The sequence below is a fragment of the Orycteropus afer genome, unplaced genomic scaffold (genome assembly GCF_000298275.1).
Source record: "Orycteropus afer afer isolate SDZICR_OR568_19922 unplaced genomic scaffold, OryAfe1.0 scaffold00070, whole genome shotgun sequence".
In the NCBI taxonomy this organism is placed as follows: Eukaryota; Metazoa; Chordata; class Mammalia; order Tubulidentata; family Orycteropodidae; genus Orycteropus; species Orycteropus afer.
In genome coordinates this window covers 2,219,775-2,233,539 of record NW_006921657.1, presented here as the reverse complement: position 1 = coordinate 2,233,539, position 13,765 = coordinate 2,219,775, and the positions used below count along the sequence as shown (strand labels likewise).

The 13,765-nt window shown below is 41.7% G+C and overlaps 1 protein-coding gene across 1 annotated transcript in view; it reads left to right on the top strand.

Annotated features, from left to right (window-relative positions):
• Positions 1–4,974: 4,974 nt before the first annotated feature.
• Positions 4,975–13,765, top strand: part of ADK (adenosine kinase) — an 853,347-nt gene continuing 844,556 nt past the window's right edge. Inside the window, exons 1-2 of the mRNA XM_042780914.1 lie at positions 4,975–5,073; positions 5,500–5,564. Of these exons, the coding sequence (XP_042636848.1) occupies positions 4,975–5,073; positions 5,500–5,564 (164 nt within the window). The remainder of the gene's footprint in view (positions 5,074–5,499; positions 5,565–13,765) is intronic.

The window sequence follows — 13,765 nt, the reverse complement described above, 5'->3', positions numbered from 1 at the left end:
ATCCTTAGAAGATAGTGTCTAAAAAAGAAAATGTATTCCTCCTATAAATAACAAAACAGAAGTATAGATTGCCTCTATCCAAGGAGACAGAATGAAAAAAAGATTTTCACCCAATAATTAACCATTTATTCATTCAACAAATAGTTTTGAATACTTTTTATATGCTCGGTATTGGGGTGAACAAAGCAGAATCCCTACACTTAAAGTACTCAGAGTTCAGCAATGAATACAAATAATTACAATAAGATGTAATCCTATTATAACAGGGAAAATACAAGAGTGCTATAGGAATCCACAAGGCTTAGAGGTGCGAGAGAACCCAAGACAGAAAAATTCAGCATAAAAGAGCAAGTTGGAAGGTGGAGGGAACTGGTGAGATACAAGTGGAGATGGAAGAGGTGAGCAGACTGGTTCATGTAATGCACTACTGACCATGCTAAAGATTTTGGACTTTATCCTCAGTTCAATGTAAAGTCATTTTGCATGGTTTATGCAGGGAATTGGGAGCTCTGGTAGTGTAGTGCCTAAGACACTTGACTGCTAACCAGAAGGCTGGCAGTTCAAACCCACCAGCCACTCCTTGGAAGGTTGGGCAATCTATTTCCATAGTGATACTGCCTAGGAAACCCAAGGAGGGGTCGCTATGAGTCAGGTCCGACTCGATGGCACATACCACCACCACCACCAACATGCAGGGAATTTCCCCATAAAGTTTGCAAGGTTGTAATATTTAGAGAAGCAGACTGCCACGTCTTTCTCCCGGGAGCAGCTGGTAGATTCAAAGCACCGACTTTGTGGTTAGCAGCTAAGTACTTACTTAATCACTATGCCACCAGGGAGGAATATGTGGCCATGTACTTTTGTAAAGATTTACTGCTTTGGAAACCCTATAGGGCAGTTCTACTCTGTATTATGGGGTCTCTATGAGTTAGAATCTACTAGATGGCAAAGCTTTTGAGTTTGGATATGTAAATGTTAGGAACTGAATTGTGCCCTTCCCCAAACCCCTCCCCTCCAAAAAAAAAAAAAAAAAAAAAGTATTGGAAATTCTAAACTCTATGCCTGTGGTTAAGAGCTCTGGTAGCATAGTGCCTAAGGCACTTGACTGCTAACCAGAAGGCTGCCGGTTCAAATCCACCAGCCGCTTCTCGGAAGGAAGATGGGGCAATCTACTTCCATAGTGATACTGCCTTGGAAACCCAAGGAGGGGTCGCTATGAGTCGGGTCCGACTGGACGGCACATAACAACAACAATGCCTGTGGTTAAGGAGCTCTGGTGGCACACTGCCTAAGGCATTTGACTGCTAACCAGAAGGTCAGTGGTTCAAACCCACCACCAGCTGCTCCCTGGAAGGAAGATGAGGCAATCTACTACAGAAAGGTTTACAGCCTTGGAAATCCAATGGGGGTAGCTATGAGTCAGAATCAACTTGATGGCAATGAATTTGGTTGTTTTTGGTTTGAAGCCTATGGTTAGAATTCCATTTGGGGTTGGATTATCTTTGTTATGTTAATGAGGCAAGATTACTGTGGGGTGTGTTTTGAATCAATCTCCTTTAGATATAAAAAAAAGGAGAGATGGGGAAAAACAGATGCTAAGCCACGTACTGCCTAAGGCACTTGACTGCTAACCAGAAGGCTGGAGGTTCAAACCCACCAGCAGCTCCTCGGAAGATTGGGCAATCTATTTCTGTAGTGATACTGGCTTGGAAACCCAAGGAGAGGTTGCTGTGAGTCGGGTTTGACGCGACAGCATGTAACAACAAGCCACATGAAGAATGCCCAGGAACAGAGGCTTAAAAAAGATAAGGACCTTCCTCCAGAGCCAACACAGAGAGAACACCTTCCCCTACAGCCAGCAACGTGAATTCAGATTTCTAGCCTCCTCAACAGTGACAAAAATTTGTTTGTTAAAGCCATCCACTGTGCTATTTCCATTACAGAAGCACTAGATAACCAAGATTGCAGGGAAATGCTGTGGTAAGATTTAAATTTGTAGAAAGAGTACACTAATTGCACTACAGAAATTGGCTAACAGGGGAACTGGATGTTGTAACATCACTGAGAAGATGAACTGTGATGGTGGCCTGAACTAGGGTGCTGACAGACAGAATGGAGAAAAATGACAAGATCAGAGAAACATTTAGGCTTGAGCAAAGATTAGGCAGAGGTGAACTGGGTTTAAGAGAGATGAGACATTTCAGCTCCAGTCCTGTATAAATTAACCCAATTCTGAGACAACCAAATTTATTCAAATCACTATTATATATCCAGATCTGGTACTTTGGAGAGATGCCTAGATCAGAGACAGATTTGTAAGTAATGAGGATTTTCTGTTCAAGAGAACTGTAATCATGAGGAAGACAAAACTACAAAGAAAGAATGTGTTCAGTAAGAAGGCAGTTTATGGAAGGAACTTCAACATTCGAGTAGCAGGTCCAAGGAAGTGGGACTGAAAAAGGCTGAAAAGATGTGGCTAAAGATGCAGAAGAAAAACAAACAAACAAAAAAAGGTGGTGGTGGGTTTTAGTAACAGAGGGTGTCAGTGTGATTCTAATGTTAAATGGCACCAAGAGGTCAACCTATATGAGAAACAGAAAAACGTCTGTTGATTTAACAGTTTCTCAACCATCTTTTCACTGCTGCCCCTTAAAGGGCCCTTTTAGAAACTCTCCCTCCAAAGTTCTCCCTTATGAAATTTTAATTCCGTATCTGTTATGTACACATGTATACCTGTGCTTTATACATGAAGTGCCTACTTTTTCACCCTGCAAGAAGCAATTTCCACAAAGACATTGGCAATCTTGGTATATGTAGTTTCAGTGTAGTTCAGAATGCTGGAAACAGAAGACAGATTACAATGGCTAAGAACAGCAAGGACTGGGAAAAATAGAGATAGAAGAGTAGGTGATGCAGTTAAGAAGTTTAGTGTGAAGAGGATGAAAAGCCAAAAAAAAGAAAAAAGAAAGAAAATAAATGGGAGTAGTTCATAAAATGAATTGAGAATGTTTTTAAGTGCTGAAGGGAAGGAGTGTGTAGAGGGGGGGAAAGGCTGATGATTTGTGGAGAGTAACTGAAAGAATGAGGACCCTGAGAAGGTAGGTTTGTAGGTTTGGTTACAGGAATAAAGAGACTTCTATTTTTTCTGTGTAATAAGCCCACTGCCACCGAGTTGATTCCAATTCATGGTGACCCCATGTGTTACAGAAGAGAACTGTGCCTACTGGGTTTTCTGGCTGTAATCTTTACAGAAGCAGATCACCAGACCCTTCTTCCATTGGGATGCTGGGTGGGTTTGAACCACCAACCATTCAGTTAGTACTGATGCACAAACCTTTTGCACCATCCAAGGACTACTTCCTGTGTAAAAGGAGAAAGGGTATTTGTAGAGGGAGAGAGCATCACTTCTCTGCAAATGCCTTCTGCTACTCACAAATTGAGAAAGTACTAGGCTACTTAAAATCTTTAGTCTGCAACAAACTCCAATAATATATTAGGTTTAACGTTCAGAAACACTGCAAAAATCTGAAGTTTCGGTAAGAAAATCTAACCTTGCTGAAAAGACATCTTTCCCACTAAATATATGTAAGCTTTCTGCGATTGTTCTTTCACTCATACATTTCACTTTTCCTAGGATCTCAACTCAGTTTCTCTTTTTCTTTGCAAAGTTAATCCTTCTACTTGTAATCTTGATTCCTTTTCCTTCTCTTCTGGGATCTTATTCCTTCTTGCGTTTCCAATCCTATTACATTGGCTACTTGCTTTCTATTTTAAAACCGTTACATCTTGTATTCTTTGAAGCAAACAAAACCCCCAAAACTTCCCCACCTTTCCACCAACATTTGCTTCTTGCCCCAAATGATGAAGGATTAGTTTCCTCTTGGATCTCTCCTCCCTGTCACTGACTGTTAAAGCAGCGCTCTCTCAAATAACCCAAAGACTTCTTAGTCATCAAATCCGACAGTGTTTTTTCAGAGTTTAACTTCCTCGTTTGTTCCTTACAGCATTCCAAGTAACTGATAACCTTCCCCAAAAGAAAAATCTCTTACTTTATTATACCTTCGCCTATCTTAGTTCTTGCCTTCAAGTTTCTTCCTGGTTTAATTTCCAAGCTTGTTTTCTAACCTTTCTAACATCTAAGGCAGTGTTTCAAACTCGATATATCCTAAATACATCATTTGTTCTCTACAAACTTCTTTCTCTTCATGTCAGCGCTCCTAATTTTACAGTGGCACCACCTTCTTAGTCATTTAGGCTTCAGGTTCAATTCAAATCCACCAAATCCAACCAGCTACATAGCTCATCATTTTTCTGTACTGTCACCTCCTTCTAAAAAAACTGCAACACCCCCCTCACTATATTCCCAACCAGGACTCAACCAGACACCACCCACCAGTAGGACTTCGGCTCAGCCCCCTCAGCGGTATTGCTCTCCAAACGGAAACCTGGAGCTGAGATCTCAACTGCTGGTACTCTAGCTCAGTGTGGGTGACAGGAACCCTAATAAGCTTGAACCTCCCGGGCCCGGGGGCCTGAAAACACTGGGCCGCAGATGCACCTCTCCCTTCCGGCCTGGCTGGCAAGAAAGCCCGGGAGACCGCGGAGGAGATGCTCCGCCCCACAAACACCAGAGACGCTCCTGCAGCCCAAACTGGAATCCGCAGTCCCAGTTATTCGGTATAGTCCCCATTTTCCGAGCTGTCCCCAGCCGCAGACTCCTGGCCCCTCACACTCACCCCGATACCTGGGCCTGTTAGAGATTCGGCGCCGGGTCCTCTCCGGACCGAAGCTAAGGCAGCTGAGAAGGCCGTGAGGACCCTGTAGTGCCCAATAGATTGCCTGCTTAATAGCTTCAAAGACACCAATTCTGCAGTATTGGAAGGATTAAATAATCGGGAAGACATTAAATGAGAAGAAAGACGTCTCTTGTGGTTTAAGATCTAAATCCTCTAGATCGCCCAGGATCTAGAAGAAATGGAGATTTCACACCATCTGAACTCAGGCGCTCATCCGCAACCTCACTTCAGTCTGGAATTCCCCTACAGGCGGGGAGGCGGGGCCAAGAAGGGGCGGGTACAGTACGGGATTACCTAGTGAGCTAGGTAAATACGGGTTTATTTGTGTTATTTTTACTAATCTGTAATGAACATGGGTTTCATTGATTAAGGTATCCTTTCCTAGTAACTATAACGTGCAGCATGCAATTGGTGAAAGCTATGTGAAACTGTTAACTACAGATTAGTAAATAATTAGTAAATAAACATAAGTAAATCCCTGCTTACCTTGCTTATTGGGTAATCAATCCGCTCTTGGACCGGTATTGGTATTGGTGTTGGAACTGAGGGGAACAGCCAATGGTTTGTGCATAAGAGAGGCAGGGACTGGGAGGAGCCGAGAGGGGCGTGGCTTGGGGAAAAGGCGGTGATTCTGGGAGGGGGCGGAGCTAACGAGCCGAGGGGGTGGGGCGCACTCCAGAACTAAAGTGGGGTGAACGTGAAGATGGCAGCGGCAGATGGGGAGCCGAAGCCCAAAAGGTTGAAGGTGGAAGCTCCGCGAGCGCTGAGGTGAGCGCTGCTCGACGTGGGGAGGAGGGTGACGGCGGCTGCCGCAGGCCAGGGCCCGCGTGGGGTTGCGAGGCCCCAGTTCTGGGTAGTGCCCAGCTGCCTGCCTGGGGCCAGCGCTTTGGACCAGCCGCTTCGGGAGCTGCCCGCGTGGCCACGACCCCTCGTACCTTGCTCTGCACCCGCCCAATTTGTCGGTTGAGTTGCTGCTTGCTTCGGAGCGGCTCCAGCTCCGCAGCCCTTGGCCAATCGGAGCGGCCGACCCTGGGGCCGAGCCAGCGGCTGGCTGGCTGGCTGTGGGCTCCACGTGTGAGCCTGCCCGGGCTAGGCTGGGGCGACCCAGGAGGACCGGACCCAACCGGCGTAGTCCAAACACATGCACCTCCTCTTCCCCCGGGGCTAGCAAGGGAGGAGGCCTCGCTTCTGCTTTACACTGGGGAAAGGACAGCTACTAATGAATTATTGGGAATTTGCCGGAAAGTGTGGCGGAAGGGCGCCTTGACCTTCCTCATCGCACACACTCTGAAAGCCAGCACCTTTGAAGACCGGTCTCCAAGGCATGGTGGGGGTGGCATTTGGGTGAAATGGATAGTAAAGATTTATATGTTTATTTATTTTCTTTGCACTTTTTGGCAACAGTGGAGACTGTTATTGTTCTAAACACCTGCCTCACATATGATTATGGTTGCAATTTTTAACTTATAGAATGTTGTTTATAAGCGTGTCCTTTCCTAATAAGTATAAAATGCAGCATGCACAGTCCTTGATGATTTTGAAATGTATGTTGGAAGGTAGTGATTTTGCTATCTAAAAATGGACGTATCAGCTGATCTAAAAGCAATGGCACACTTCTGATAATACCAGACAAATCCTAATTTTTTCCAACATTATCCTTCACCTGAGGAAGAATCATCATAAAAAAGAAAGGACCACATAAGGAACTGGTTTTGTGGTCATGCTTTTTTGAGTAGAGGGTAATTGTTTGGGTCATCTTGTGCTGCTCTAACCACAGGAAAAATAACACAAATGAGATGGCTGAACAAAGACGGGTATATTTTCTTACTGCTGAGGAATCTAGAAGTCCAAGTCCAAAGTGCCAGTTCTATAGGCTACCTGAAAGCCTCTTGACCTTGGGCTTCAGCTCTGCCTCTTGCTCCCGGTCCACTGGAGTCGGGAGGTGTCTCTTTACTCAGGCAGCTGCAGGCTGATGAGGCTGACAAACCCAAGGTGGGCAAGTACAATGCACAGTTTCCCAAATTTATCAAACCACATGGCAGGCCACTTACTCAAGTCCATTAACATTCCCAAGATCAGCAGACAACATGGCAGGCTACTGAGTGATGACTCGGCTACAGGCAGGATTCAAGCGTGCCAAAAGCTTCCTCAAAACTACTTCTTACATACTGTAAGCAGACCACATCCCTAAGGCTGCTCTAGTAGATTTCACTATGGAGTTGATTACCAGTCTCATCATGGGAAATTACTACAACCAGCTGCCCAGTTACTCAAAACTAGGCCCAGCCAAGTTGACACATAGCCTTAACTATCAGAGTAATCAAATCTCCACTAATGCTATATTCCTACTACCCTCAATGGATTACTTTGCCTATCTTGCGGTAAGCTGCTATCCATATGTTGCCCCAGATTCATAGCCATCCCATGCACAACTGAATGAAACACTGCCCAGTCCCGCACCAACTCATGATCTTTTGCAGATCTATTATGATCCACCTTCTAAATCTGTTGAGTCAAATTCTGACACCCTAAAGGACAGAGTAGAATGGCCCCATAGGATACCCAAGGCTATAATAGTTATGTTGGAGCCCTGGTGGTGTAGTGATTTATAGCACTCAGTTGCTAACCCAGAGGTCGGTAGTTCCAACTGGCTTTTTCTCTGGGAGAAAAATATTGCAGTTTACAAGACGTGGGAGTCGGCTTCTGTAAAGATTTATAGCCTTGGAAACAGTATGGGACAGTTTGACTCTGTCCTGTATGTTTGCTATGAATCAGAATCCACTCAGTGGCTGTATTTTCTCAATTTGATCCATTTGCTTTCCTATTCTCTTGGACATCTCTGTTTAAGAAAGGCAAGACTTACTTCCATTTTACAGATGAGGTAATTGAAGCCTATTGAAATAATTAGTTATGGAATTGAAATAAGAACCCAGGGCATCTAGGTTCAAGTTTACCAATGTTCCACTGTACTGTGACAGCTTTTATACAACCACCTAAGATATGTTTATGCATCCTTAAAAATAATGTTAAATAATAGTATATAAGTATTTTTATACCAGGCACTGTTTCAGCACCTTACCCATTTAAACTTACTCAGTCCCCAGAAGGTATAAGGTGTACACTATAAGGTTTCCCTTTTACCCAAGAGGAACCAGGCAAAGAGAGGTTAAGTAACTCAGTCAAGCTCACCTGTCTAGTAAGTGATAGGGTTGGGATTTGAATTCAGGCAATCTGGTTCCAAGAGTGTAATGCTATACTTATTAACTTTGAACAATTTACTAATAAACCAAAACAAAAAACCCTAGTGAACTGTTAAGTTTTTGTTTCTTTTCTTTGTCTCCTGTTTTTTGTTAATGTGTGTAACTGTTTATGTTGATGCAATGTATGTGCATATGATGTGTAATAATTCTTATGTATGGTTATTTTATATGTCACTAATGCCTATTAAATTTGTAAAAGTCCTTAGGCAACTAAAACTCATACAATATCAATTTAGTACAACCTGTAGACATGAACTTAAATTCTTTTGCAGATGAAAATAAAAGATTAGACACTGTTGGGTACTGGGACAAATCTCTTAATTTAGTGCAAAGACCTTTTTAGATTGTCTGTTCCTACTTTCGTTATATTGTTATATTCGTTTGGCTGTAAGGGTCACATTGTGATAATGAATTGAGTGATTGATTGAACTGCATTATCTGTGATGACTTACCTGACAGATAAGGAATAGCCACCAGTTTTGGTTAACTTTTTTTTTTTTCTTTTTCAAATCCTGGTCTAAAACTACATCTTGTGTTACGAAAACAGAAAGGTTCCTCATATATTCTTAGACTGACAAGCTAAGAATTCTCCCATGCAAGTACATGAAGTCCAGAGAGTTATCCTGGTTCTCAGTCTACATTGTGTATAACAAGGATGAGAATGTTCCCATAATATTCTTTGAATGAAAATACAATAGAGAATTTTCCATTCAAGTACATTAAGTCATAATTGTTTTCCAGGTTCTTAAAGTACATCTTTTGTTACAAGGATATATATATATATATATATGAGCTCTGGTAGCATAGTGGCTAAGACACTTGCCTGCTAACCAGACGGCTGGCGGTTCAAACCCACCAGCCACTCCTCGGAAGGAAGGTTGGGCAATCCTACTTCTGTAGTGATACTGCCTCGGAAACCCAAGGAGGGGTCGCTATGAGTTGGGGCCGACTCGACGGCACATAACAACAACAACAACATATATATGTATACGTATATATATTTATATATATATATATGTATATTTATGTAAATATATAAATGATAACTGTGTTTTCAGCGAAGCTTTATACAGCAGTCAGTTTTGGTTAACTCTTAAGGAATTGACTTATATAAAATCCAAGCATAGTTTAGTGTATAGAATCAGCTAATGGGGAACAAATAAATTTATAAAATAAATTTGTAGATGCCAAGGAAAGATTTAGGGCTTTGTGAGAAATTCAATTAGATCAAGGACAATTGTTCTCAATCAGGAGAGATTTTGCCTGCCAGGGCGCATTTGGCAGTGTCTTGAGATATTTTTGGTTGTCACAACTGGGGAGGTGCTACTGCTCCCTACTGGGTAGTATTTACAGATGCTGCTAAACATCCTACAGTGCACAAGGTAGCTCCCTACCACCCCAACAAAGAATCATCTGGCCAAAAATGTCAGTAGTGTTGAGGTTAAGGAACTTGGCTCTAGGGAGAGCATCCAGCAAGACTAGCTTTCGTTTTTTTAATGTCTCGTGTTTTTCTAGGCTGGGTTGCCTTTCAGGATATGGCATTTGCTAAATTTGGAAAAAAAAGAAGCAGACACTAATACATTTTCAGCTGGGGTTGAGAAAAGAAAACATTAAGTGTTTATTATGAACCAGGTATTATATTAGGTGCTTTATATGTGGTATCACATTTAATCCTCCCAACAACCTGTGAGGTGGGAGTAATCATTCCTGTGTTACAGATGAGGTATTTGGGGCTGAAGGAAGCAGGGAAGCATTGTCAGGAACTGCTCCCTAGATGCACATGTGTCATGATATTTAGGACTGTTTAGTTTTTTTTTTTCCCTCTCTCTCCTTTCAAAATCCCATCCAAGTTTATTTCTTCAGCAGTCACCTCTAAGAGGTTACAGGTCCCTCCAGGGCTTGTTGAGCATCTGCCAAGCCTGTTCCTTCAGTCAGTCTTTCAAGTGCCTACTATTTTAGGCATGGTGCTAGAAACTGTATATATATATATAGAGAGAGAAGTAAGACACAGGTACCATCCTGGTGGAATATGAGTGGGGCTTGGGGAAATGATACTGAACATTCTGAAGGATATAGGAAAGCTTATTTGAAGTCAGAGATGGGAGAGAGCTGCCTCTATTGGGGAACTGTAGATGGTTTGGTTTGACTGAAGCAGAGGGTGTAGGGGATCTGGACTTTGTACTAGACACTTTCACATGTATGATCTTTCCTTCTTTATATCCCTCAACTCTCAGACCCTAATTTCTCCTTCTGAATGCCTTGTTGACACTTAAAAGTCACTTATATCAAACTAAACTCATCTGCTATCTTCTATCTGCACATTCTCCCATGGTTTCTGTATCTATCTGTAGCCTTTTTTCCTCTAAAAATTGAAGCCTAGATATTTGAATTATTTTTCATCCTCATGTATTTATTGAAGTCTTATTCCTCAATGCCTCACAAATGTCTTGCCACAACTCAAGTTTAGACTTCGTCTTTTGCGTCAATTTTGTATTGGCTTCCTATCTAGTTTTCCACCTCCAATGTCAAGTAATGCTTCACTTTCTTCAGGCATAGCTCTGCTTTATCATCATAGCAAATATTTGTGAGCTCTGAAGTTGATGTTAGGAAAGGTTGAACGCTAAGAACCTATATCTTAACTCCCTCTAACATCAGCAATTAAGGATTGTTCCTGGTCATGACTTTTAGTAGCACTAAAAAGAAAGTGTAGTTTTTCCCATCAGCAAGTGTTGAGCTTTTTCCAAATGACTATTTCCTAACCTTTTCACTTCCATGGATGCTTTTTCATTTCCTATCTCATTATGGGTGCTGTGTTTTAAAATCACATAGTAACCGTAGAAAGGAAAGTCTGTAGGTACCTTGAGGGGTCAAGCAACAACTTTAGTAATACCTTCTTCCAAAACACATTTTTTCTCTTTCAGAAAATTCCTGGAAGAAACTTTTATAAACTGAGCACACTTTTCTGAGAGTGGCTCACTGTGAGGATTAAATGAAGAAGATGCATACTGAACACTGAAAATCCTAAAGAATGATGTCTCTGGTGTTTTACACAGTGCTTGATCCATAGGAGCTATTCAGTTAATGTTCAGTGAATTAGTTGCAAAGCTGGGTGTGGAACTGGTAACCTTCACTTTTCTAGACCCTGTACTTTCAATAATGTAGCCTAAAAGACTGTTAACTCTTTTTGGGTGAGATCTCGCACTGTTCTCTCACATTGACAAATTTAATACTTTTAAGATTAAGGCTTTGAGCTAGGAAGGAATGGAAAACAAAAGTCCCCTGAGGGACTTTATTTATAAAAGCCTCTGTAAAGTCGGAATGGGTACTGAATGGGCAGTGGGTTTGTTTTATTTTTGGTTTTCCTGGGCATTATGTACTGGGCAGGGGGTGGGTTTTGTGGAGAGAGAGGCAGAGAAAAGCCTGCATAGATGCTCTTGGGTACTCAGGGGTGAATGTGTACCCAAGACTAACTAAACCAAAAAGCCAAACTCACTGCCATTGAGTAGATTCCAAATCATAGTGACCCCCTTTTGGGTTTCTAGGTGGTAAATCTTTATAGAAGTAGATTACTCCATCTTCAGAGCAGCTGATAGGTTTGAACCACTAACCTTCTGGTTAGCAGTCAAAGTCTTAGACACTGTATGAAGTTGATATGCTTCCTTCTAGCTGGAGTATGGCTCCACTTCTCTTCCATCAATTAAAATCCTACGTGCAAAATGTTCACAGTTACGTGGGGAAAAAGAGAGAAAGTTATACACAGACATCTGGTTGGAGTGGATGCCAATAGAGCATGGGAGTCTGAATCTGGTTTTACTCCTAGTTCTTAGTAGCTAGTTAGGAAGATTGCCCCATGGCTCTGTTTTCCTATCTGTAAAATGGGCATTAGAATAGTATCTACTTCATGAGATTGTTGAGGCGATTTAATGAGAAAAGAAATAGAAAATTGGTACATGGTACATCTTCAATAAGTGTCATAATAATAACACTTGTGCCAAAGGGACAAGGAGGCCGCATCTCCTGACCTCCTCTAACCCCACAAGAAGAAGACAGAATCACTGTCAATAGCCCAAGGCCTATTCCTAGGAGGCCAGACATGCTGCTTCCCTCCAGCCCTTTCACCAACCCTGACACCAGCCATTCTTCCTGCAGCACTCACCACCTTTCTGCTGGGTTTGATAATTCACTGCAGTGGCCACACACAAGTCATAGATTATGGGTTTATTGGGGAAGCACCAAACCTCATTCCTTGAGATCAGCCAGAGTGCTGTCTTTATAAAAGTTGCCTAATCACCCAGCTTGGAAATGGCTCCTTTGTTGGCTGTTTCTGCTTCATACTTTGCATTATAGCTATGTATGTGCATGTTTTATCTCATCTCCTGCTATATTATTACTTTAAGTTGAAAAACTAGTTGAATAACTTAGTCCCTCATAACTGATCATACTGTTGCAACATGAGAGGCTCTACATATTTTTGAATTAATGAGTTCTTAACTCTTACGAAAGCAAATTCTTTTAAAGATGTTTTAAGGTTATTTTGGTAGCCCTCAGTGGTGTACAATGGATTCATGTTTTAGTTTTTAATTTCTTACTATTCATGAGAGTTGATAGAACCCTTACCTGAAAACACTTCAGCTTTCTTGGACTTTCCATTTTTCTTGTTACTTGGAGTGAGTGTGTGTACGAAATAAATCCAAAACTGGAAAACAACAGAGGCAAAAAATGCATTTCTAGATTGCATATGGAAATGCGTTGTCCAGGGGGACAATTTCTCAGGCCTTTAGAATAAAGATACTTTTCATATATAAGCAGTAACATTGCATTAAGACCCTGTGATTGATTACACACACACACACACACACACACGCACGCTTATATATGAAGCCCTAATGGCGTAGTGTGGTTAAGCATTAGGCTGCTAACTGAATGGTTGGTTTGAACCCACTAGCTGCTCCACAGGAGAAAGATGTGGCAGTCTGCGTCCGTAAAAATTACAGCATTGGAAACTGTGGGGCAGTTCTACTGTCTTATAGGTTCACTGTGAGTCAGAATTGACTTGAAGACAACAGGTAATAGTAGTTACAGCCACTCCTCAGAAGGAAGGTTGGGCAATCCTACTTCCGTAGTGATACTGCCTCGGAAACCCAAGGAGGGGTCTCTATGAGTCGGGGCCGACTCGACGGCACATAACAACAACAACAAATATTGCTTATTTGGCAGAGAAATTAATTTTCTGGAAGAGGGAATTTATAGAGAGCCCAGTGACCTGTCAGAATGAAAAATCTCATTCCTCTGGGTTAGCAAACCTTTAATTACAGAGTCTGTTTGCAGTGTAATTAGAACTCCAAAAACATGGAGTGTGAGCACCATACTATTCTGAATTTCGTAGTGTACTATGTAACATAGTACTATGTAACAATGGAACACTATGTAACTAATGGATAAAACGACTAAATGGTCTTTTAAAGAAGTTTGGCTCTATTGCCTCATCTGGGAGGGATCACTTGCAAACAAAAAAGTAGCAAAAGAATTAAATTCAGGTTTTCTCAAATTCCTTTTAAGTTTGTTACAGCAAAATAAACTTTTACTTTGAGCTGAAGTCTGAAAAGCAGCATAAGTTTTTTTTTTAATGCATTATATTGAAATATAATTTATGTACAGTGAAATACACAAAACTAAAGTGACATGGGTCAGTGCTTTTTTTTTTTTTTT